This window comes from Mirounga angustirostris, unplaced genomic scaffold (genome assembly GCF_029215605.1).
Source record: "Mirounga angustirostris isolate CCGP_5_RB_7025 unplaced genomic scaffold, mMirAng1.0.hap1 SCAF_4, whole genome shotgun sequence".
NCBI classification, from domain to species: Eukaryota; Metazoa; Chordata; class Mammalia; order Carnivora; family Phocidae; genus Mirounga; species Mirounga angustirostris.
The window spans coordinates 94,282,190-94,309,079 of record NW_026991712.1 but is presented as its reverse complement, the minus strand read 5'-3'; the positions used below and the strand labels follow the sequence as shown (position 1 = coordinate 94,309,079).

Below are 26,890 nucleotides of genomic sequence, written 5' to 3'. Positions count from 1 at the left end.
TTAATCACCATACATTACATCATTAGTTTTTGATGCAGTGTTCCATGATTCATTGTTTGCATGTAACACCCAGTGCTCCATGCAGAACGTGCCCTCTTTAATACCCATCACCAGGCTAATCCATCCTCCCATCCCCCTCCCCTCTAGAACCCTCAGTTTGTTTCTCAGAGTCCATAGTCTCTTATGGTTCGTCTCCCCCTCCGATTCCCCCCCCCCTTTTATTTTTCCCCTCCTGCTATCTTCTTCTTTTATTTATTTATTTTTAACATATAATGTATTATTTGTTTCAGAGGTTCAGGTCTGTGATTCAACAGTCTTACTGAAATTGTAACTTTTAATCGTAACTGCTTAAGCTAGTCCGAGTTGGGTTTCTGACACTTGCAACTGAAAAGTACTGACTGATTCAGCATCTTTCCCCTTAGTTTTTTTTTTTTTTTTTTAAACAAGCTGTGGCCAGTTTTATTAAAGGAAAATTTTGCGTGATTTACTCTTCACCAGTCTGTTCTGGCATGCTTCTAATGATATCAGAATCACCTGGATCAACGATAGCCAGTGTGCGTACTCTGTAGTATTTCCCACATGCTGTGCCCAATTCAATATTATTGCCACTGTAGTGATGGACACCAGTTTTGGCCCACATGGCGTAGTATTCTATTTCAGATGTCCTCAAGGCTGGGCAGTTGTTCACGAGGATGACCAGTTCCACTTTGCCATGTCTGATCATTTTCAGAGTCTGCTTGTACCCCAGCACATACTTTCCACTTTTCATAACAAGCTGGGGCCTGGAGTTGATCGACTCCAGTGACTTTTCCATCTTCTTTGTGGCCACCATCTTCCTGCCTTAGTTGCGGGACGGCCCCAACCAAAAGCAGCCGCCAAAATGCCGGGAGAGAGAAAGGAAAGACTTTCCCCTTAGTTTTAAAAGATCCCATCCCCCATTTCCTCCAGGACTTCGCTGTTTTCTTTTTTCTCTTCTCTTGCTTCCTCTTTATTGGCTTTTTCTCCTCAGCAAGAATCATTCTTCAATCTCTTCCTAAATAAAAATGCAAAAGCAAAAACAACTAAATCTTCTTGTGAACCTGTGCAACCTTTTGTTTATTTGCTCCTCTCTCTTTGAATTCTTATTCCAGTTTGTGCGTGTGTGTGTGTAAAAATCCCATCTTAATCTGTTTGGACGGCTATAACAAAATACCACAGACTGGGTAGCTTATAAACAACAGAAACATGGGGCGCCTGGGTGGCTCAGCCATTTAGCATCTGCCTTCAGCTCAGGTCACGATCCCAGGGTCCTGGGATCGAGCCCTGCATCGGGCACCCTGCTCAGTGGGAAGCCTGCTTCTCCCTCTCCCACTCCCCCTGCTTGTGTTCCTTCTCTCGCTGTGTCTCTCTCTCTGTCAAAAAAGAAATAAAAATCTTAAAAAAAAATAAACAACAGAAACTATTTTGGAGGCTGGAAATTTCAAGGTCATGGTGCTCAGCGTGGTTGTGTTCCATTGAGAGATTTTTTTCCTAGTTCATAATTGGTCCTTCTCACTGTGTCCTCATTTGGTGGAAGGGCCAAGAGATCTCTGTGGGGCCTCTTTTATAAGAACACTAATCCCATTTATGGGGGCTCTACTCTCATGACCTAAGAATCTCCAAAAGACCTCACCTCCTAATACCATTACATTGGGCATTTGGATTTCAACACATGAATTTTAAGGAGACATAAACATTCAGACTATAACAAGCCTCCTACACTGACCATTTATTTCCTCACTTCTCATTTTCTTCTCAACCTACTATGATTTGACTTCCACTCCCATCTTCCCTTGAAACTGTTTCCAGTGGGGGTTGACAATGACTTACTAATAGTCCAATATACAGGTCCTTATCTTCTCTGACCACTGTGTTACCCTAGAAGGCCCAGTGGAGGTCATATATCTGGATTCATAACATAATACATCTATGGCATTTATCATCAGTCCTAATGAGGCCGAAGTCCACATTTTCTCTTTTCATGCTTTTTCTTGCTACCCTTCTCTATGATGAGTAGAAATCCATGCTATGGTCTAGCAGGCAACTGTAATGTAGTTCTGAACTGTACTTCTTCTGAAAATGTAATTTTGCTTTGTGCTATAGGAGTGAAATTTGCACATTTTGTGAAAGAAGGGCTAGTATTCTGATAATCTTATGTATTCTATTGACCCTTGGACCCTGTTAAATGTAGAACATATGAGAAACTACCCATTTCAATAAAAGATGATTTAGATGGCAGCTACTGAAGGAGTGCGGGTAGCTGATAGAGACCCTCCAGCCTGAGATGGAGGAATGGATGGGGAGTATAGAACTGTTTCGGGCTTTAAACTTTACTGGAGTAGAGGATTCTAGTTTTTGAAAACTTCTCACTGAGGTCTTTAATGTGAAAGGCTACCCATATTGTTCAAATATGGGCATTTCACTTTTATGTTGCAGATTCCTAAACTATAGTTCCAGCTCGGACTCCTTTCCTGAGCTTCAGGGTATGTATCCAGTGCCTGATTATGTTTCTTCTTGGATGTCCTATAGTCATCTCCAGCTTGCTTCATCACTGCAGTCTGCTTTTTCTCCTGGGCACCACCATCCTTCAGCTGTCAGGAAACCTGGGAATGATTCCAGGTTCCTCTTTCCCTCAATTGCCCCTATATCTGTCTACTTCTTGGTAGGAATCCCAGTATGTTAGTTAGAAATCCTCATGAAATCCTTTGGCCTTTGCCCTCCAATCATTGTTCATACTAAAGCTACGTGATTTTTAAAAGGTTCAAATTTGATTTCGTAACTCATTGTTTAAAATTTTTGCTGTGATGGCCGTACAAAGATAAGACTCCTTGGTACAGTTTAACGGGGCCCTTCATCTCCCCAGTTCTTGACATGTCCTCTTGGAATGCTTCCATGCTGTCTGTTTCAGGGTCTTCTTGATGTCGTTACCTCAGTGATCCACTTTTCTTCTCTGCTGCTATTACTTTTTATTTGGATAATTTGTATGAGTTCTTCAGGACTCAGTTTAGAGATCTCAAAATTCAGAAAATCTCTCTCCCCTGATCAGCCTCTCCAAGATAGAGAGGGTCTACTTCTGGTTAATGAATATCATAGTGCTTACCTCATGGGAATTATATTTGCCCGTTTTTGTCTCAGTCGAAGCTCCTTGAAGGCAGACTTCTCTTATTCATCTTAGCATATCACTATCTTCTAAAGAGTTTTTTCAAATGTATAAAATAGTAGTCCTCAAACAAAGTAAACAAAAATCTAATATTAGAGTGGGTTGCATCTTATAAGGCAGAGCAGGCCCAGAGGAAAATATAGGGACTCAGACTATGGCTATTGAATTAAAATAGAATTGGGAAATATATCAAAAGTTATTCATTAATTCAACAAATGAATGTGTTCAAATAGGTATTTGGTGTCATGCAGAAGTATCTTCAGTTGTGCATGATGATGCATATTTGATTTATAATTAACAGAAACTCTCATCAATATAATAATTGTAACAATTTAGATAATATTCATTCATTGCCAGGTTTGCTACCTCATAGTTGGTTATTTCTTTTAATTTAAATTTCTTCTATTTAATATAAGTAAAACCAACATTAAATTATACAAGAAAAAAAACAATGAAAACAAATCCCAAAGCTTCAGATGGGTTTTTGGCACATTAGCTAAAAATTTCATGAAATCAGCACAGATTTTGCTTTGCAGCATTCAGGACATATTACTTCTATACTTCATGCTTTCCATATCCCCAGGAGAGAGCCATTGGAATAGTGGTTTCCTGGGACGTATTTAACTTTTTTGACAGTGAGGATATCAACAAAATGATTAATAACATTTTGCATTAGTGTAGTCTTTTTACCTTTCAATGGATGCCTACAGATAATAACTTTCAGGTACACTTTATAGGAAAAAATAGTCATGTTGAAAGAAAGTAGAAACTTTTTGTGCCCCTTAAAATATACCTTAATATAAATTTGATTTTGACAAGTCCAAATTAAGATGATGCAGTTAATTGGCTGGCTTAGGGGCCCAGGAATGCTCCCTCATAGGGGTGGGTAAAATAGGGTTGCTGAAATCAGGGGCTGGTGGCCAAAGGGGATGTCAATGGAGAGGTGAACCAGGAAAGTTCCTGAACTCCCAAGGGTGCCTCTTCCTTTTAATCTTTGATACTGACTTGGGAAGATACGCTATCTCCTTCACTGCCTTTTTCCCACAAGCCTCGTTTTCATCAAGTAAACCTATTAACGGGGCACACGGGGAAAGGAGAGCAACTCTCTTGGATGACTGTGCGGGGGACTACACTGGTCCCTGTACCAGTGTGTGGCTTTACAGATTGAACCCTGGACAACAAAGGAGCTATTCTGGATAGTATAGTTTGGATGAGACAATGTTAATTGAAATCTATTTGCACAAAATTCCTTAGGGTTGCTTTTAAGTCTAGCTCCTCATAGTCACACTACAGAAGGGTTACTATTCTTTCCTTTTTTTTTTTTTAACCATATGGTTTGGTAGTTGGACATTTAGATAAATTGTGTAAAGATGTGTATAAAGATATATTAGAATTTTGGGGCACCTGGGTGACTCAGTCGTTAAGGGCCTGTCTTCGGCTCAGCTCATGATCCCAGGGGCCTGGCATCGAGCCCCGCATGGGGCTCCCTGCTCCGCGGGAAGCCTGCTTCTCCCTCTCCCACTCTCCCTGTTTGTGTTCCCTCTCTTGCTGTGTCTCCTCTGTCAAATAAATAAATAAAATCTTTTTAAAAATCCCTTTTAAAAAAGATACAATAGAATTTTAAGAGAAATCAAACAAGCAATTCCAGTACATAGAAAATTTAATTTGAAATAACTTAAAATAGTTCATCAAGAAATTTTAATTCAGTGCCTTGGTACCAGATGCTTAAGAATATATTTGGGTCTGATCTCAAATCAGTTCAGGTAAACAGATATAACCAAAAATTTATATATATGTGTGTGTATGTATATATATATATATGTACCCATATATGTATACATGAATATGTCTGTATTCACACACATTCGTGCATACATATATTCAAGTTATATATGTATATATATTCAAGAGTTATATATTCAAGATACATAGATTCAAGACACATATAGATTCAAGATATATAGGAATTCAAGATATATATAGATTTACGATATATAAAAATCTGCCCTCACTCAGAGGTGGAATTCTCTAATTTTACTCATGGCACAGATTTTGGAAAAACTACTCCCCAAAGGGACACATTAACCATAGATGGAACAGATCTCCACTTCCCCACTTTTAAGTATTGTAGTCTTCTTAAGGTTGTTAATCAGGTATAGAATGAAACTCAGTGTGTTTGAATCAGAGACGATTCTGAGGTGGAAGAAACGAATGCACTTGGGCCTGTCTTCAGGTAGAGGATGAACTACAGCCATGAAGAGAGATGGGCTCTTTGTTCTTTGCTTAAAAGGTTATATTTCTCACCTACTGGAGTATAAACATCTATTTCATGAAGTGATTTTGTTAAAATAAACTTTTCTTTAGCTATAGACACAGTGAAGTAGCCATGTACAATTAAATTTTTAGCTTGCTTCCAATCTGACTTTTTTTTTTTCCAGAAAAGCTTCCTCCAAAGTTCGTAGCCGTAGCAAGTATGGCAGGAGAAGTGTGGTTCTCTATGCCAATAAGACTATTTGTAGTGGTTAAGTCTTTTCAGCAAAACGTTTTGTAAAAGTTTCTTGGGAGTGCACGCTTTCCTTTAGTGCATCCCCAAAGACTTGTGTTCTCACAGAAACTTACATGGTTTCCAAAGTCCCCAGTACTTTCACTTTTGTGTGGCCTTTTAAAGTGTAATAAAAAACCCCCTCTATGATCTACTAAATGTACTAAGTTGTTGAAAATTGACAAAGATATAAGTTTAGATTCTAAATTTGGGTTTACCTACCTAAATTGAAGCATCAAGACCATAAAGAATATGAAAATTTTATTTTTATAGGAGATTTACACAGAAAAAAATATTTCTGTTCTGTGGGTGTAAGTATTTTAATTTTCTTGGCTTGTCTCTGCTATGTGCACCCAACTAGTAGATGCTTTTCTTTCTTTTGGTTTGGCCAAGGATGCTTATGATATAATATTTGAATTAGGAAGAATTTTGTTTTATCTTAAGGGGTGAAAACTGTAGGTCAAAATCTATGAAGAATAATTCTCTGGTGAATAAGAAAAATACAAAAAATTAGGAAAATATGTAAACTCAAGTTATGAGGTATTTCAAAGATGCAGTGCCAGTAAAAATTCTCTTTCCCACTATTTGCAACTGCCAGATCTCTTGCTTTAGTCTTTCTATCTGTACATTTGGAGAAACATGGAAAAATTTGAGATAAAAGCCCTTTTGTTCATGGAGGGCTGCTGTAGTTCAGAGCAGAGTCAGGAAAAAGAAAGTTATAAAGTAATATTTAAATGTATTTATATAAGAACAAAAAATTTCCTTAAAAAGTTACTAAAAGGTATTTTTTTAAAAGTCCTAAAAACACTCACTTTTATAGGGCACATGATTGTCTGTGTGACCACTCCTTTCAGAGAGAGTTTTTTGTTTTTAAATACTAGGAAAGTATGACTTATTCAAATTAGATTTTCCATGCTATATTTAGTTTTACAGATGTGTTTAGTTCTAAAACTGTGTTTTACTGTGTTCTGGGTAGAGTATGTATATAAAAAAATCCCAGGAAACCCTTACACCTAACTCAGATGTAGTCAATTTTAGCACTACACCATCATCTCTCAAGTCCTGTAACTTATTGCTTCCGTTAAGCAGAAATCCTGAATTCTCTGTATCTAACTTTCTATGGCTAGAATCTGAGAAAATGACCCATTATCATTTCTTCTGAATAGCCAAGTTTTTAAAGTTTATCAAAGTTTGATGATCTTTTTCTGAGAGTCAAATAGGTTGTTCCTCTGATATAATAAGAACCAGGAATTTCCAGCAAACAGATTTCATTATGTACAATGCATACACCAGAAACACACAGACCACACGTGAATCTCTGTCAACATACACAGCATTCACTCAAGGGGTAAACGAATAATGAGCCAAACATACATACATGTGCAAATGTACAATTAACAGCATATTATTTTAGATCCTAATGTCCTTTGAATGTTAAAAATGAGCCAGGAGACAGTTCCGGTGACAGCCGTATGAAGGCTCTAGATTGCAATTTTCATGTAGAAGTAGCTTCATATCATATCTCGTGAGGTTCGTATTGCGCAGCAAAGAACCATGCTGAATATCATGCCAAAGATCTGAAACAGAAGGAACCACTTGTTAATGACTTCCAAATGATAGAAATTGATTTTTAAAAAGTCAGCAAACTGCGTGGGTGTCTAACAAATAATTATTACCAATAATTACTGGCTATAATGGCATTTTTATATATACTACTTAATTATGGCTGATGGCTAAAGACTTCCATATTAACCTGTCAACTGTTAGTTGTTTACGCTTTGGTCTAAATAGTTTCCTGTTGTTGGAAAAGCTCTGAAATTTTGAAACAGTGACCACAGATTACAAAGTATAGCATCTCTTCACGTTTCCTGCTCCATTTTAAGGTACAAATGATGCTTCACTATTTAACTCAACAGTTTTCCCAAAGCATAAACTGAGGTGTTGGAACTATGGTATTCTGACGTCTTCTGCCTCTTGGATAATTCTTTGAAAAGCCAAATACCGGGCAAAACCAATAGCGACTGGTATGGTTTGAATAGAAGGATGTCAAAAGATCTTTCTTGTTCTCAATCATTTCCCCTATAATTTCACAGAGCCTATAGAATGTAATCTGCGGGTGCGATGTTTATAAACTACTGTCGATGTTTGTTTAAAGAAATCTGTACCATAACCCTATGATTCTCTCCTTAATCCTATCCTACATCAGGCTAGAATCTATAAATGTTAAATTTAAAAAGCCATGTATTATCTGCTCTTATGGAAGGGCAGAGGTAGGCTTGAGAGAACAGCCTGGAGCAGGGCTCTCCGCTTCTGGCTGCCAGAACTCAGTACCATTGTATGGCAGGGGAGACACCTAATGGACATTTGGCTAACTGATCACACTGTGCAACTCCTACCTTAAGAAGAAAGGAATTACAGAAGGAACGCTGGGGGTGCTGATCCAAGATGACCAATAGAGAGCCTTCCCCCTTCAGTGTGGTTGTCAGGTTGGATGCAACCCTTGCTTCGTCCTGGTTGTACTGTAAAGGGACCCCTTGGAAAGGACCATTTCAGCACTGTCCTGGCACTGTCAGGAGTCAGGGGTGACTGCCTCTAGGACGCTCGCTCACGGAGACTGTAGAATTGTCAGGAGTGTCTCTGCGATACCTCTATTATGTGGCCCATTTTTAAATCTCCCGCCTCAAGATCGTCCTCAGGAAGCCACAGAACGGCAACCAGGCTAGCCCCAGAGCAGGTGAGGAGGGCCCGAGAGATGTCCCTGGATTGCGGGGTGCTCAGCATACCCCTGGGTGCTGCCAGTGCCAGTGCCTTGGTTTTCCTTGTAATGCCCTTTGCCTCCGCCTTAGCTGATCCCCTGAATTAATCTACCTCGAGAGCTAGAGGGTAGGTCCTACCTTAGCATTAGCTGTTGTCGCTCAAGCCCTGGACAGTGGAAATCACCTCTTCACCGGCCTGACCCAAATCCTGCCTCCCTCCAACTTATCTCCACACGGCAACACAGGTCCTTCTAGCCCTTGGTGGCTTCCTACTACCTTAAGGATAAAGCCCGGTCTCTCAAAAGGGCACACAGAGACCACGGTTATGTGGACACTCACACCCTCCTCACGGTCATCTCTTGCTGCTTCGATCACACCCCTTTGGCCCCTGTCGATTCTTGCACGCGCTTGTACTTTGGCGGCCCGGAGCCATCTGCCCCTACCTGGGTGTACGATGCTTCACACTTCTGCATACGTTACTCCCTTTATCTGGATTCTGGGCTTGGGAACACTCAGATTATGTACAGAGCTAGCGTTCATTGAGTGCTATCTTCCAGACACTTTATATGAGTTCATTCCTACAAATACTTTATATGTATTACCCCATTTTATCTTCACAACAATCTCATGAGGTGGGTACATTAAAATCTTCATTTTACAGATGAGGGAATTGAGGGATAGAGAAATTAAGAAACTTTTCCATGATCCCAGGGCCCGGGTGTAGCGCAGCCAGGAGGTGAACCCAGACAGCATGATGCCAGAGCTCGCACTATTAATCACTACGCTGAGCTACTTCTGCAAATCAAAGGTGAGAGAGATTAACCTGGCAGGCTATTTTAAATTTCTAACAGTAAGGAGCGACCCAGAATTGGAAATGACTTGTCTAGTTTAAGCTTGCTGGCCTTAATGTGGGAAGTTATTGCAATGATCAACTCAAGGTCATAATTAGGTTAAAGGTAAAATTGGTATCATATTTTAGAGAACTGAGTATTGCTATATCAAATGAGCTTTGTTCTTAGAAGATGTCCTGTCAACAAACGTCTGTCTTTTACGAGAAATCTCTTCTCAGATACTGCCATATCACACTTGAAGACAAATAAGATGCAAAGGCTTCTTAGAAAGCAAAAAAGGTAAGTTCTAGAACTTTCTCACCGTAAGACCTGCAATCCCAATACCAACAATTCCGATGAGCTGGAGCTTAACACTGATTATGGCCTCAATTTCATCAATGCAATTCTGTTTTGGAAAAAAAAAAAAAAGGAATAACAAACGATGGTATCTGTGAATCATCACTCTGATCCAACCCTCTCCTCTACAGAGCATCCTATGAAAGTTAATCCATGTCAGCTTCTGCTCACATTTAAACCACTTCTCTTAGCACCTTTCTCATAACCTTAAAGCAAAAATGTGTATTGGGGAAAAAATACAATCCTCTCTTTTTGGTGGAATGTTCCTATTTAGGCCAACGACTGCTTCAGAACCCTGAAACCTGGCTGGAGGAAGCTATTCTAGGACCTGAAGCATTTAAAAATTTGGGGCAACCTCTTGCTTTCAGCATATAAAAATAAGTAAAATATCCCCCAAATAATAGTCCCTTGCTTTTGTACTGTCATTAATAATTTAAAAGACTTTCTACATACTCGGTCCAATTTATTATGGAAGGTAGGTATTACCTAGTAAGGCTTAAAAGTCTGTACAGGTTCAGGGCGCCTGGGTGGCTCAGTTGGTTAAGCGACTGCCTTCGGCTCAGGTCATGATCCTGGAGTCCCGGGATCGAGCCCCACATCGGGCTCCCTGCTCAGCAGGGAGTCTGTTTCTCCCTCTGACCCTCCTCCCTCTCATGCTCTCTGTCTCTCATTCTCTCTCTCGTAAATAAATAAAATCTTAAAAAAAAAAAAAGTCTGTACAGGTTCAAATTAAACAAAAGAAAACTGAATGTTAGCAGTTAGAGGACCATTCCTTTCTATGATGGCTGGGCTGGGTGGGTCTCTCTCCTCTCATCTGCCCCATAGACACTTGTGCAGGGCAGGTTCAAAGAATGGGGGATAATTGGACAGGGAGCAGTACGGATCACTTGTAATTATAAATAGTTTCTCCAGCTTCTATTTGGAATCCTCTTAAGTACAGAGGTATGCCCTCTACGCAATTTTGTCTTTAGGCTGCCCAGGGCCTTTTATTTGTCACTAGTCAACTCCCTTTAACACTCACATAAGCTATATGAAACCCTTACCACTATTCTTATGTCTCCTCTCATACTGCATTCATTCATTCATTCATTCATTCATTCATTCATTCATTCATTCATTCAACAAACAGCTCTTGAGCATCTACCTTGCATCAGGCCGTCACTGGAATGGTGTGGTAGATATGGAGATAAGACATGATTTCTTCTGCCCTTAGGGAGTTCACAGTTTAGAAAAGGATACAGACCCACACAAAAATAATACATTATAATACATTCTGGTACAAGTTTGAGAACCACTGCACCAGAGAGTGGCTCTCTCACTGGAAAAAATGGGGGTCAACCTCTAGAAATCCTCCAACCTTCTTCTCCTTCACCTATAAACTTACGTGCTCCATTCAGGGCCAGGCACTGTTGTAGGCAGTGAGCATGCAAAGTCAACAAGGCAGCACTGCTCCTTACTTCCTTCTCGCTCATCAAACCACAGAAGTGCCCTTCTCTTTTGAAGGTGAACCCCTTTACTAGAGCCGGGTCTCATTGCCTCTCATGGCCTCAGGAAGCCTGTGATGTCAGTTATCTTCTTGTCTTCCTATACATTTAGCCTCTACTTCTCCATTGACATTTCCACTCATCGTATAATGCCATGCCCGTGTTCTTCAGTCTAAAACAGTACCCTCTACTATTGTCCTCCTCTACCTCTGCCCATATCCCCCCTTGCTTTCACACCCAGCTTTTTGTGAAAAAACTAACATGTATTGGTTTCCTTCACTGTAGAAGAAATATGTGTTTACTGTTGAAATTTGGGAAATTCAGTAGTTCCCCCCCTTATCTGCGGTTTTGCTTTTGCAGTTTGTTACCCATGATGAACCACGGGTCTGGAAGCAGATGATCCCCCTAACATATTGTTAGGTCGTTAGTAGCCCAATGACCTAGTAATCTCATCATTTTATCATCTTGCATCATCACAAGAACAAGGGTAGGTACGGTATGGCAAGATATTTTGAGTGAGAAAGAGATCATGTTCATATAACTTTTATGACAGTATGTGATTATGCTTGTTTTATTTTATTATTAGTTACTGTTCATGTCTTACGGTGCCTAATTTATGAGTTAAAGTTTATCATAGGTATGGATATATAGGAAAAAAGACAGTATATTTGGGGTTTGGTACTATTTGTGTTTCAGCCACCAACTGGGGTCTTGCAGCATATCCCCTACAGATAAGGGGGAACTACTGCAGATTAAAAAAAAGAAAATAAGACATATTTGCATTCTTACACTAAAGATAATCACTAACACTGTTGGTGTATTCTTTTTCTTTCTTTCTTTTTTTTTAAGATTTTATTTTTCTGAAGTAATCTCTACACCCAACGTGGGGCTTGAATTTACAACCCAGAGATCAGGAGTTCATGCTCTACCAACTGAGCCAGCCAGCCACCCCTATTGGTATATTCTTTTTTTTTTTTTTTTAAAGATTTTATTTACTTATTTGAGAGAGAGTGAGAGAGAGCATGAGCAGGGGGGAAGGAGAGGGAGAGGGGCAAGCTGACTCCCTGCTGAGCATGGAGCTCGATGTGGGGCTCATCCCAGGACATTGAGACCATGACCTGAGCTGAAGTCAGATGCTCAACTGACTGAACCACGCAGGTGCCCCTGGTGTATTCTTAAACACAAACACACACTTAATTCGTTCTTTATATCCAACTATGTGCTTTTTAGACTTAAAACTATGACTTCAAAATTACTTTCTTTAAAAATTCTTTGAAATAGTGGCTTTTAATGGTTGTAAAACAATCATATGATAGTATATAATTTAGACAATCCCCTATTGTTACATATTAATGGCCTATTCAGTATTTTATTCTTATGAAAAACACTGCAATGATACCATATCTCTGATTTCTTTTCCTTAAAATAAATTGAGGAGTGGAATTTCTGAATCAGAGGGCATGAACATACTTAACTCACTAGTCTTTTTAAATTTCTTTTTAAATTTTAATTCCAGTTACTTAACATACAGTGTTTAATATTAGTTTCAGGTGTATAATATAGTAATTAACAGTGCCATACATTACCCTATGCTCATCACAAGTGCACTCCTTAATCCCATTACCTATTGAACCCATCCCCCCATCCCCTTCTCTCTGGTAATCATCAGTTTGTTCTCTATAGTTAAGAGTCTGTTTCTTGGTTTGTCTCTTTTTTTCCCCCTTTTGCTCTTTTGTTTTGTTTCTTAAATTTCACATATGAATAAAATCATATGGTATTTGTCTTTCTCTGACTTCTTTCGCTTAGCATTATACTCTCCAGCTCCATCTATGTCATTGCAAATGGGAAGATTTCATTTTTTAATGGTTGAATGATATTCCAGTGTGTGTGTGTGTGTGTGTATACACATAATATCCTCTGTATCCATTCCTCAGTCGATGGACACTTGCGCTACTTTCATATTTTGGCTTTTGTTGATAATGCTGCTATAAACATCGGGGTGCATGTATCACTTTGAATTAGTGTTCTTGTTTTCTCTGGGTTAATACCCAGTAGTGCGATTGCTAGATCATAAGGTAGTTCTATTTTTAACTATGTGAGGAGCTTCCATAATGTTTTCCATAGTGGCTGCACAAGTTTGCATTCACACCAACAGTGCATGAGGGTTCCTTTTTCTTCACATCCTCACCAACACCTGTTCTTTCTTGTGTTGTTTATTTTAGCCATTCTGAGAGGTGTGAGGTGGTATCTCATTGTAGTTTTGACTTGCATTCCCCTCATGATAAGTGATGTTGAGCATTTTTTCATGTGCCTGTTGACCATCCGTATATCTTCTTTGGAGAAATGTCTGTTCATGTCTTCTACCTATTTTTTAATTGGATTATTTGGTTTTTTTGGGTGTTGAGTTTTGTAAGTTCTTTATATATTTTGGATACTAACCCTTTATCAGATATGTCACTTGCAAATATCTTCTCCCATTCTGTAGGTTGCCTTTTAGTTTTGTTGATTGTTTCCTTTGCTGTGCAGAAACTTTTTATTTTGATGATGTCCCAATAGTTTATTTTTGCTTTTGTTTTCCATGCCTCAAGTTGGCCATAGCAACATATTTCCAGATATGTCTCTTGAGGCACGGAAAACAAAAGCAAAGCTGCCTGTGCTCTCTTCTAGGATTTTTTATAGTTTCATGTCTCACATTTAGGTCTTTAATACATTTTGAGTTTATTTTTGTGTATGGTTTAAGTAAGTGGTCCAGTTTCATTCTTTTGCATATTGCTGTCCAGTTTTCCTAACACCAGTTGTTGAAGAGACTTTTTCCCATTGGATATTCTTTCCTGTTTTGTTGAAGATTAATTGGCCTTTGGGTTGTGGGTTTATTTCTGGATTCCTTATTCTGTTCTATTGATCTATGTGTCTGTTTTTGTGCAGGTTTTTCACCTCTTTGGTTAGGTTTATTTCTAGGTATCTTGTTATTTTGGGTGCAATTATAAATGGGATTGTTTTCTTAATTTCTCTTTCTGCTGCTTCATTATTGGTGTGTAGAAATGCAACAGATTTCTGTACACTGATTTTGTATCCTGAGACTTTATTGAATTTGTTTATCAGTTCTAGCAGTTTTTTTGGTGGAGACTTTAAGGTTTTTCTATATATAGTATCATGTTGTTTGCAAATAATGAATGTTTTACTTCTTACTGATTTGGATGCCTTTTTTTTTAAGATTTTATTTATTTATTTGAGAGAGAGAGAATGAGAGAGAGCATATGAGAGGGGTTAGGGTCAGAGGGAGAAGCAGACTCTCCGCCAAGCAGGGAGCCCGATGCGGGACTCCATCCAGGGACTCCAGGATCATGACCTGAGCCGAAGGCAGTCACTTAACCAACTGAGCCACCCAGGCACCCGATTTGGATGCCTTTTATTTCTTGTTGTCTGATTGCTGTGGCTAGGACTTCCAGTACTATTTTGAATAAAAGTGGTGAGAGTGGACATGCTTTTCTTGTTCCTTTATGTTTTTTATTAACTGTTTTATGTATTTAAGTGTTCCCTTGTTGGAAGCATAAATATTTACAATTGTTATATCTTCTTGTTGGATTGTCCTCTATATTATGATATAATGCCCTTATTCACCTCTTATTATAGTCTTGGGTTTAAAATCTAGTTTGTCCAATTTAAGTATTGCTATCCCAGCTTTCTTTTGACCTCCATTGTATGATAGACATTTCCCTGTCCCCTCACTTTCAATCTGCATATGTCTTTAGGTCTAAAATGAGTCTCTTATAGGCAGCATATAGATGGGTCTTGTTTTTTTAATACATTCTGTCGTCACCCTGTGTCTTTTGATTGGAGCACTTAGTCTATTTACATTCAAAATAATTATTTATAGATGTGTATTTATTGTCATTTTATTATTTGTTTTGTGGTTGTTTGTGAAGATTTTCTCTGAAACTTTCTTGTCTTTCTTTTATGGTTGCTGATTTTCTTTAGTGATATATTTGGCTTCCTCTTTATTCTTTGCACATGTGGTTTTTGATATACGGTTACCATTAGGTTTGTATACAACCTCTTCTGCATATAGCAGTCTCTATTAAATTGATGGTTGTTTAAGTTTGAACTGATTGTTTTTTCGTCTCCTCCCCATATTTTTATATGTTGTTATATTATTATATTTTATATCCTTTTTGTGTGAGTTCCTGGACTGATTTTTTACAGAAATATTCATTTTTATTCTTTTTGTATATTCTACTTCATGCTGTCACTTTTGGTCTCTCTTTATCACTCAAAGAGTCCCCTTTACTATTTCTTGCAGAGCTGGTTTAGTGGTCATTAACTCCTCTGTTGTTTTTTGTTTTATTTTGTTTTGTTTTTTGCCTGGGAAACTCCTTCTCTCTCTTATTCTAAATGATAGAGTATTCTTCCTACATAGAGTGTTCTTGGCTGAAGATCCTTCCCATTCAGCACTCAGAATATTTCATGGCATTCTCTTCTGGCTTGGGAAGTTTCTGCTGGAAAATCTCCTGCTAGTCTATGGGTTTTCCCTTGTACTGACTTCTTTTGTCTTGCTTTAAAATTTTTTTCTTTGTCGCTATATTTTGCCAGTTTAATTACAATATGTCTTGGTGTGGATCTGCTTTTGTTGATTTTGATGGGAATTGTCTGTGTCTCTTAGCTCTAGATATCTGTTTCCTTCCCCAGATTAGGGAAGTTTTCTGCTATTATTTCTTCAAATGAATTTTCTGCCCTTTTTCTCTCTTCTTCTTCTAGGACTCCTATTATAGGAATGCTATTATGTTTGATGGAGTCATTCAGTTCCCTGAGTCTATTATCATTTTGCATAATTCTTTTCTCTGTCTTTTGTTCAGCTTTCCATTACTTTCCATTACTCTGTCTTCTAGGTCACTAATTCATTCCTCTGCTTCTTTCATCCTGCTGTTCATTCCATCAAGCATGTTTCTCATTTTGTTTATTGAGCCCTTTATTTCTGCTATGTTATTCCTTATCTCTGTGCTAAGGGTCTCACTCAGGTCTTCCACTCTTTTCTCAAGTCCACTGAGTATCCTTATGATCACTGCTTTAAATATGCCATCAGGTATGTTACTTTTATCTGTTTTGCTTAGATCTCTGGATGTGGCCTTGTCCTGTTATTTTGTTTGGGATAAATTTCTGTCTCCCCATTTTGTCTGCCTCTCTGTGTCTGTTTCTGTGTGTCAAGAAAGTCAGCTGTGTCTTCTGTTCTTGAAACTGCTCTTTTATAAAAAAGACGTCCTGACACTTCAGGAGAGTATCCTATGTGTGTTGCTTATGCCGTTATTGTGTCTGAGTCACTTTTCCTTTCCATGCAATTGTCTGCACTGACTTTCTGCTTGTTGGTGTGTTGTGCTTGCTCTCTGTGGCGTTTGGGACCCAGGGAGGCCAGCTCTGAGTGGACATGCCTTCCAGGGAACTTGGGAGCAGGGTGGCAATGTTAGCAAAATTTGCGTTGGGTCACTAGTCCTATGCTGGACCCCCAAAGCACTGTGGTAGCTGGGGGCTATGTGCCAGGGCAGCCAGCGGTATGAGGCTGGGCTTGGTATGTAGCTGTGACTTAGCACGTGACGGTGGCTAGGGTACTCAGCTGGGCATGGTGCAGCAGCTGGGCACTCAGAGGCTGAGCAGGTGTGTGGGCAGCTTTAACAGAATTTGTCCTGAGCCCAGGGCCAAGGTTAGCAGGCGTGGAGTGGGCAAGTCCTCAGGAGATCTCGTGGTCATGGTGCACTGCTAGCAGGTTAGGTAGCAAGTATCTGCCCAGTCCTGCTTCCCACGTTTATGCTGGAGGATGGTGGAGGGAAATGACACTTGCCAGCTCCTTTGTTTTCGAAGTCACCCAATATGCTCTGAAATCAGTATGAACAGATCTGTCTCCTGTTTGCCCCTGGCACTGTGGAAACTGCTATTTTCATGTTGCCTCTCCATAGAGGCTGCTCTCTAAGGGTGGTGACCCAGCTATCTCTCACCCTCCCAGCTTGCCCAGTGCTGAGTCAGCTGACTCTTCAAGCTCCAGGCTCTAAGTCCCACAGGTGTTACAAACTCACGGAATTCAGCCTCTCTGGTTTTTAAAGCCAAATTTTAAGGGGAATAGTCTTCCCTGTGTGAGCTCCCTGGTGCAAGAGTCCACTTCTCTGTCCTCTCTGCATGTGCAGCTCCCTCCCTTCTGCAGGCAGCCTCCCTCTGCCTTTCTGACCTTCCTAACCCTTCAGATGCAGCTTCTCTATATTTAGTTGTGAAGTTTGTTTTTTCAGTCTTTGGATTGCTTTCCAGTTTACTGACTTGGATGTGGGTGATATCTACCTGTAAATATGGTGAGGTCAGAGTCCTCCTACTCTGCCATCTTAGAAGCTCTCTTAACTCATGAATTTTACAGTCATAATGACCTCTAAACATTTTGTACCAATTTCTCTGAAAGTGCTTGTTTTATATAAATTTTGCCAACATCATATATAATTAATAAGAAAAAAAACCCAGGGGCGCCTGGGTGGCTCAGTTGGTTAAGTGACTGCCTTCGGCTCAGGTCATGATCCTGGAGTCCCTGGATAGAGTCCCGCATTGGGCTCCCTGCTCGGCGGGGAGTCTGCTTCTCCCTCTGACCCTCCCCCCTCTCATGTACTCGCTCTCTCTCATTCTCTCTCTCTCAAATAAATAAATAAAATCTTTAAAAAAAAAAAAAAGAAAAAAACCCCGGCCAATTTCATAGGTTAAACAATGACAGCTCTTTAATTTGCAATTTTTTAAAACATTGCTATTAATTGCTTACATTTTTATGTGTTTAATGGTAATTTCGATTTCATCTTTTCTGAATTCTCTTTTCCTGTCCTTTGCCCCAAGACTACTTGAAAGGGCACCCCTATTCCTTATATCTCATTTCATGCAGCATGGGCTCTGTCCTCACTCTGCCCGACATCAAGGCACCTTTTTAAAATGCTCAATCCTATCAACATTTCAGTAGTTATCTTACTGAACCTCCTTGGACTTTTAGTTCCCTACACAAACCATCATATTTTCTGCTTCTGTGCCATTGCTTATGCTATTTCCTCTGCAGACAGATCTCCCCCTCCCCTCTCCTGTCTAATGCTTCCATAGTTACTTCTCACACCTGAAGAGTTAGCGGAGACATCTTTGCTCCAGTCAGCTTTCCCCTGATCTGTCCCGTCTCTGGCCTCACTAAGTAACCCGTTGTGTTTTCATAGCACTTGTACACTCTGTGCATACTTCTGTTCCTGCCCTTTATTCATTTCTGTGCTTATCTTTCCTGTTAAACTGCCAAGTTCCTTGAGAGGAGGGACTTTGTATCATTCATCTTTGTATTTGCAGTGCCAGGCATAAGATAGGTATTGATAAATGTTGAGCTGACCTCCGTGGCAGCACCTGACCCCAGTGATCATTCCCTCCCCCGACCATGTGTCTTCTAACATGTGTGTCTATTTTTTCTACTTTCTTTATTTGGCAGCTCTTCCTCTCCCCATCCTTAAATGTTCTTGTTCCCTAGAGTTCTATCCTTGCCCTTCTTTCTTCCAAACCTAATGGATCAAATTCTTATCTGCAGCTTTAAGTTTCCCACAAGGTACTGACACCCAAACCTCTCGCCTGATCTGCAAGCTAGATTTTCTGGCTGTCTATTGGACATTTCCAGTTGGAAGTTCCACTGGCTCCTCAAAATTACCATGTTAAGCACTGAACTCACTTTCTTTTCTCCAAAATTTGTTCCTTTTTCTCTATTCCTCAGCTCAATAAATGATACCATCTATCCAGCTGGTATCTATCCCTCTTCTTTCATATCTAACTGGTCTGGTGATCAGGTCCTGTAGATTTTACTTTCTAAACGGCCTTCTCTCCATTCCTGGTGCTCAGTCCAGCTCGTTACCAGTTAACATCTCTTGGCTGACAGTGAGATAACAGCCTTCCCAACTGGTCTCCTTGGCTCCAGATTATTCATTTTCCATCAATCCTCCAAACTGCTACTACAGCAAACTCAGGAAAATGCAAATCCCATCCCAGATTCTTTCCCAAGCATACTGCATGAAATTTAGACTTTGGGGTTCACAAGAATATTCAAGGCCCTTCAAGAACAGGCCCCTCGTCCTTGAAGAACTCATATCCACAGGCACTCACTCCCCACTGCGGGCACTTTTCTGGATACAACTACCTTTTTTTGCTTCCATGCCTTTATCCTATACCTTCTACCCTTCTCTTTTGTCTGCTAAACTCCAATTCATCCTTTAAAACTCATCCTAAGAATCACATCAGGGGAGAGGACTTCTGGAAAGATGGCAGAGTAGGATGATCCTAAGCTCACCTCCTCCCATGGGCACACCTCGATAAAAGCTACATCCACGCAACCAACTCAGAAAACCTGAAGACTAGCAGGACAGACTTTCCATGGTTAATCATAGAGAGGAGGCTACATTGAAAAGGGTAGGGAGGGGCGCCTGGGTAGCTCAGTTGGTTAAGCGACTGCCTTCGGCTCAGGTCATGATCCTGGAGTCCTGGGATCAAGTCCCACATCGGGCTCCCTGCTCAGCAGGGAGTCTGCTTCTCCCTCTGACCCACCCCCCTCTCATGTGCTCTCTCTCTCTCTCTCTCTCATTCTCTCTCTCAAATAAATAAATAAAATCTTAAAAAAAAAAATGAAAAAGAAAAGGGTAGGGAGGGCAGAGATGCAGTTGGGAAACAAACCCCTGGGTAGATTAACCACAAACAGGAGGGGCACCACAAGCATGGAGAAAGGAGAGAGACAGACCCCATCCCAGGCATCCCAGGCACAGGGCACTGGCACTGGGAAGATAAGTCCCTATAACATTTGGCTTTGAAAACCAGAGGGGCTTAACTTTGAGAGTTTTTACAATCAGTGGGGCTTAACACCAGGAACTTTAAAAATCAGCATGCTCTGCTCTGGGAGAGCCAGAGGGCGATAGGAAACTGAGTCACTATTCTTAAAGAGCCAGCATAACAAACAGGCCTACTGAGATAGAGCATAGAAGCAGCAGTTGAAAGGTACCTGGGGTGTATGGGAGGGAGATTTATTTACATCTCAGAACGTGTGCTGGAAGGGCAGGGACCTTTAGGAGACTTTTCCAAGAACAAAAGACCTGGTGGGCACCATTTCTCTCCCCCTGCTCCCCAGCCTAGATACCTAGATACCTACAGGAACCAGTGAGAACACTTGCCACCTAGCTTGCTAACACTGCCTGCCTCTGTGTTCTCCTGTGGATCTGGGTCCACCCCATCCAACCAGCCCCACTTGGCAGGAGTCTCTCCAGAATGGCTCCTGCCATATCTCAACTTGCAATCAGCCCAGGCAGGGACTCCACTACTCCAAAGTGACTCCTGCCCTGGGAAGAGGGGAAGATAACCATACACACCATTTCAACTGTAGTCTGAGTAGCCAAACCTTATAATTGGCAGTTTAGAGAGAGAGCCCTGCCAATCAGTGCATCTGCAGCAGACAGACTGGGGGCAGACATCTGATCTCATTATTGGCTCTGCCCACCGACAAAAACCTCTTTAGGACCTCACAGGAGGAGAGCCCGGCAGTTCACAGTCACTGCAGCATCAGCAGATGGATTGGGAACAGACATCTGGTCTGACTATAGGCCCCACCCACCAATGAAAGCCTCTCAGGGGACAAGGCAGAGATAGTGCCCTGCAGTTTGGTGTGACCACAGCCCCAGTAGATGGGATGAGGGCAGACATCTATTTGACTGCTGACACTGCCCAACAATAAGCCCACTGTGGCCCCAGATTAACCCTGTAACAGCACAAGGACCAAACCCTGCCCACCATAGGCAAAGTGGGCCACTGCAATTGTCTGGACTGAAGATAAACAAGGCTTAGCTAGAACAGTAGGGCCTATGCAACCCACATAGAAGACACCCCTGAAGCTCCTGGCCCTGGTGAACAGGGGACATTGCACTGCAGGGTACCACAGGACCTCTTCCTCATAGGCCACTACTTTCAAGGTCAAGAGACATAACTGACTTTCCTAATACATAGATACAAACACAGAGAGTTAGACAACATTAGGAGAAAATGTTCTAAATAAAAGAACAGGACAAAAACACAACAAAAGAACTAAATGAAATGGAGATAAGCAATATTCCTGATAAAGAATTCAGAGCAATGGTTATATTCACTGGACTTGAGAAAAGAGTGGGGAATCTCACTGAGATCTTCAACAAAGAGAAAATATAAAAAAGGACCAATCAAAGATGAAGAACTCAATAACCAAAATTAAAAATACAGTAGTGGGAATCAATAGATTAGAGGAAACAGAAAAATGGATCAGGGAGCTGGAAAACAGGGTAATGGAAAGCAACCATGATGAACAGCAAAAAGAAAAAAAAAGAACCATAAAAAATGAGAATAGTTTAAGGGAATTCAGTGACATCATCAAGCATAATAAAATTCACATTATAAAAATACCAAAGAAGAAGAAGAGAGAAAATGGGCAGAACATTTATTTGAAGAAATAATAGCTGAAAACTTCCCTAATCTGGGGAAAGAAACAGGTCCAGGCAGCACAGAAAGCCTCTAACAAGACGAACCCATGGAGATACACACCAAGACACATAATAATTAAAATGGCAAAAAATAGTGATAGAGAATTTTAAAAGCAGCAAGAGAAAAGTAAACAGTTACATAAAAACGAAACCCCATAAGACTACCAGCTGATTTTTTAGCAGAGAATCTGCAGGCCAGAGGGGAGTGGCATGAAAAATTCAAAGTGCTGAAAGGAAAAAACCTGCAACCAAGAATACTCTAGCCAGCAAGGCTATCATTCAGAATAGAAGGAGAGATAAAGAGTTTTCCAGATAAACAAAAGTTAAAGGAATTCATCACCACTAAACCAGACTTACAAGGAACATTAAAGGGAGTTCTTTAAGTGAAATGAGAAGGCCATAAACAGGAGTAAGAAAATTATGAAAGGCAAAGATTTCACAGGCAAATACAAACATAACAAAAGTAGTAGATTAATCACTTATAAAAACAGTACAGAGATTAAAGCACAAATGCAGTAAAATTAATTATGTCTATAAAAATCAGTCAAAGAATTCACAAAATAAAATAATGTAAAGTGTGACATCATATAAATAAAATGTGGAGAAGGGGGAGTAAAAATTTAGTGCTTTTAGAATGGGTTCAAACTTAAGTGACCACCAGCTTAAGATAGATTGCTATATGCATAAGACGTTGTATATGAGCTTAATGGTAACCACAAATAAAAAACCTGTAATAATATCCAAAAAATAAAGAGAAAGGAATCCAAGCAAATTATGAAAGAAAGCCAGCAAATCACAAGGGAAGAGAGAAAAAAGGAAAAAAGAACAGAGATGAACTACAAAATAACAGTAAAACAAGTAAGAAAATGGCAGTAAGTACATACCTATCAATAATGGCTTTGAATGTAAATGAACTAAATGCTCCAATCAAAAGACACAGGGTGACTGGATGGATAAAAAAACAAGGCCAATCTACATGCTGCCTAAAATAGACTCACTTCAGACTTAAAGACACATACAGATTGAAAGTGAAGGGGTAGAAAAACCTTTACCATGCAAATGGAAGCAAAAAAAAAAAAAAGCTGGGGTAGCAATACTTATATTGGACAAAATAGACTTTAAAACAAAGACTATAATAAGAGACAAAGGAAAGACATTACATGATGATAAAGGGAACAACCCAACAAGAGGATATAACACTTGTAAATATCTACGCACCCAAATACATAAAGCAACTATTAACACACATAAAGGAAGAAATTGGTAGTCTACAATAATAGTAGGGGACTTTAACACCCTACTTACATCAATGGATAGATCATCTAGGCAAAAAATCAACAAGGAAACAGTGGCTGTGAATGATACATTGGACCAGATGGATCTAACAAATATATTTAGAACATTCTATCCAATAAGAATAGAATATGCATTCTTTTCAAGTGTATACGGAACATTCTCCAGAACAGGTCACATGTTAGGCCACAAAACACATCTCAATAAATTAAAAAAGATTGAAATCATATCATACATATTTTCTGACCACAATAGTATGAAACTAGAAATCAATCACAAGAAAAAATCTGGAAAGAACACAAATATATGAAGGCTAAATAACATGCTAGTAAACAAGGAGTGAGTCAACCAAGAAATCAAAGAGAAAATTAAAAAATACATGGAGACAAACGAAAATGATTATACAGCATTCCAAAATCCTTGTGATGCAGCAAAAGCTGTTCTAAGAGCAAAGATTATAGCAATACATGCCTACCTCAAGAAGCAGGAAAAATCTCAAACAACCTACACTTACACAAAAGGAGCTAGAAAAAAGAAAACAAACCAGGCCCAAAGCCAGTGGAAGGAAGGAAATAATAAACATTAGAGCAGAAATAAATGAAATAGAAACTAAAAAGACAGTAGAACAGATCAATGAAAACAGGAGCTGGTTCTTGGAAAAGATCAATAAAATTGATAAACCTTTAGCCAGACTCATCAAAAAAGGAAGAGCAGAACTCAAATAAATAAAATCAGAAACAAAGGAGAAGAAAAAACAACCGACATCACAGAAACACGAAAGATTATAAGAGAATACGAAAAATTTTATGCCAACAAATTGGACACTTAGAAGAAATGGATAAGTTCCTAGAAACATGTAACCTCCCACAACTGAATCAGGAAGAAATGAAAAATTTGAACAGACTGAATACTAGCAATGAAATTGAATCAGTAACTTAAAAATTCCCAACGAACAAAAGTACAGGACCAGATGGCATCTCAGGTGAATTCCACCACTTGTTTAAAGAAGAGTTAACACCTATCCTTTTTTTTAGTATTTTCTTCCTTTCTTCCTCCCTTCCTCCCTTCTTTCCTTCCTTCCTTCCTTCCTTCCTTCTTTTTTCTTTTCTTTTCTTTTGAAGTGAGAGAGAAAGAGAGCCCATGAGAGTGAGGGGAGAGGCAGAGGGAGAGAGAAAGAGAGACTCTTAAGTAGGCTCCATGCTCAGCACTAAGCCTGATGTGGGGCTTGATCATAGGACCCTGAGATCATGACCTGAGCCGAAATCAAGAGTCAGATGTTTAATTGACTGTTTCACCCAGGCTCCCTGAGTTAACACCTATTCTCAAATTATTCCAAAAAACAGAAGAGGAAGGAAAGCTTCCAAATTTATTCTATGAGGTCAGCATTACCCTGATACCAAAACCAGACAGAGACACTACAAAATAAGAGAACTATAAGCCAACGTTTCTGTTGAAAAAGATGCAAAAATCCTCAACAAAATACTAACAAACCAAATCCAACAATACATTAAAAAAAATCATTCACCATGATCCAGTGGGATTTATTCTTAGTATGCAAGGTTAGTTCAGTATTCACAATTCAATCAACTTGACACATCACATCAATAAGAGAAAGGTTTTACCATATGATCACCTCAATAGATGGAGAAAAAGAATTAAACAAGGTACAACATCCATTCATGATAAAAACCCTCAGCAAAGTAGGTTTAGAGGGAACACGCATCAACATAATAAAGGCCATATATGACAAGTCCACAGCTGAAATTATACTTAAGGGTAAAAAACAGAGCTTTTCCTCTAAGATCAGGAACAAGATAAGGATATCCACTCTTACCATTTTTTTCTTTTTTCCCACTCTCACCACTTCTATTCAACATAGTACTGGAAATTCTAGCCACAGCAAAAAGAAAAGGCATCCAAACTGGTAAGGGTGAAATCAAACTGTCACTATTTGCAGATGACATGATACCACACATAGAGCATCCTAAAGACTCCACTGAGAAACTACTAGAATAGATAAATGAGTTCAGAAAGGTCACAGGATACAAAATCAATATACAGAAATCTGTTCCATTTCTATACACTAATAATGAAGTAGCAGAATTAGAAATTAAGAAAATAATTCTATTTACCATTGCACTCAAAATAATAAAATACTTAGGAATAAACCTAGCCAAGGAGGTGAAAGATCTGTACTCTGAAAGCTATAAAACACTGATGAAAGAAATTGAAGATGACACAAAGACATTCCATGCTCATAGACTGGAAGAACAAATATTGCTAAAATGTCCATACTACCCAAAGCAATCTACACCTTTAATGCAATCCCTATCAAAATACCAACAATATTTTTCACAGAATGAGAACAAATAATCCCATTTCTATGGAACCACAAAAGGTCCCAAATAGCCAAAGCAATCTTGAGTAATAAGAACAAAGCTGGATAAAATCAATCCCAGATTTCAAGATACCCTACAAAGCTGCAATCATCAAAACAGTATGGCACTGGCACAAAAAAAGACACACAGATCAATGGAACAGAATAGAGTCCAAAAATAAACCCACGCTTTTATGGCCAACTAATCTATGACAAAGGAGGCAAGAATACACAGTGGGAAAAAGATAGTCTCTTCAACAAATGGTGCTGGGAAAACTGGACTACTTTTTTACATCATACACAAAAATAAACTCAAAATGTATTCAAGACCTAAATGTGAGACCTGAAAAAATAAAATTCCTAGAAGAAAACATGAGCAGTAATCTCTTTGACATTGGCTGTAGAAACATTTTTCTAGATATGTCTCTTGAGGTATGGGAAACAAAAGCAAAATTAAACTATTAGGACTAATCAAACTAAAAAGCTTCTGCACAGCAAAGGAAATAATCAACAAAACAAAAAGACAACCTATAAATGGGAGAAGACATTTACAAATGGTATATCTGATAAGGCATTAATATCCAAACTACCTAAAGAACTTGTAGAACTCAACACCAAAAAACCAAATAACCCAATTAAAAAATGGGCAGAGGACTTGAATAGGCATTTCTCCAAAGACATCCAGATGACCAACAGACACACATGAAGAGATGTTCGACATCACTCATCATGAGGGAAATGCAAATCAAAACCACAATGAAATATCACCTTACACCTGTCAGAATGGATAAAATCAAAACACAAGAAACAAGTGTTGATGAGGATGTGGAGAAAAAGGAATCCTCGTGCACTGCTGGTGGGAATGCAAGCTGGTGCAGCCACTGTGGAGAACAGTATGGAAGTTCCTCAAAATATTAAAAATAGAAATACCATATGAGCCATCAACTTCACAATTGGGCATTTACCCAAAGAAAAACACTAATTTGAAAAGATATATGGCACCCCTATGTTCATTGCAGCATTATTTATAATAGTGAAGATATGGAAGCAACCCAAATGTCCATCAATAGACAAATGGATAAAGAAATAGTATATATACACAATGGAATATTACTCAGCCATATAAAAGAACGAAATCTGACCATTTTTTAGATCATTTTCTCAATTTTAATAGTCTTACATAAAAAAGAAATTATTTTTGTTACTTCCTTATCAGCAAGGAAACAAAAGTCTCTCACCTCTACAGCCTTTGAATGCCTATATATTTATTTATTTTTTTAAATTTTATTTTATTATGTTATGTTACAACATGGATGGGCCTAGAGGGTATAATGCTAAGTGAAATAGAGAAACACAGTCAGAGAAAGACAAATACCATATGCTTTCACTCATATGTGCAAATTAAGAAACAAAACAGATGAGCAAAGAAAGAAAAAAAAAAAAAAAGACAAAAAACAGACCCTTAAATACAGAGAACAAACTGGTGGTTGCCAGAGGGGAAGTGGGTGGGCGATTGGGTGAAATAGATAAAGGGGATTAAAGAGTGTACT

General features: G+C 39.2%; 2 protein-coding genes across 2 annotated transcripts in view; both read right to left on the bottom strand.

Moving 5' to 3' along the window:
- Positions 1–232: 232 nt before the first annotated feature.
- LOC123858262 (large ribosomal subunit protein eL30-like) lies at positions 233–1,084 on the bottom strand. Its single transcript, XM_045895361.3, has one exon. It carries the CDS (start codon positions 830–832, stop codon positions 485–487), a length of 348 nt encoding a protein of 115 aa, XP_045751317.1. The 5' UTR covers positions 833–1,084; the 3' UTR covers positions 233–484.
- A 2,367-nt stretch (positions 1,085–3,451) lies between these two features.
- The window catches only part of TSPAN2 (tetraspanin 2), a 57,955-nt gene continuing 34,516 nt past the window's right edge, over positions 3,452–26,890 (bottom strand). The window contains exons 7-8 of the mRNA XM_064588589.1: positions 9,629–9,712; positions 3,452–7,297 (exon numbers count right to left, since the gene is read on the bottom strand). Of these exons, the coding sequence (XP_064444659.1) occupies positions 7,232–7,297; positions 9,629–9,712 (150 nt within the window). The 3' untranslated portion in view covers positions 3,452–7,231. The remainder of the gene's footprint in view (positions 7,298–9,628; positions 9,713–26,890) is intronic.

What these genes read in the sequence shown, in the direction of transcription:
- LOC123858262 (XM_045895361.3), bottom strand. Translation starts at nt 832, where the DNA reads ATGGTGGCCACAAAGAAGATGGAAAAGTCACTGGAGTCGATCAACTCC.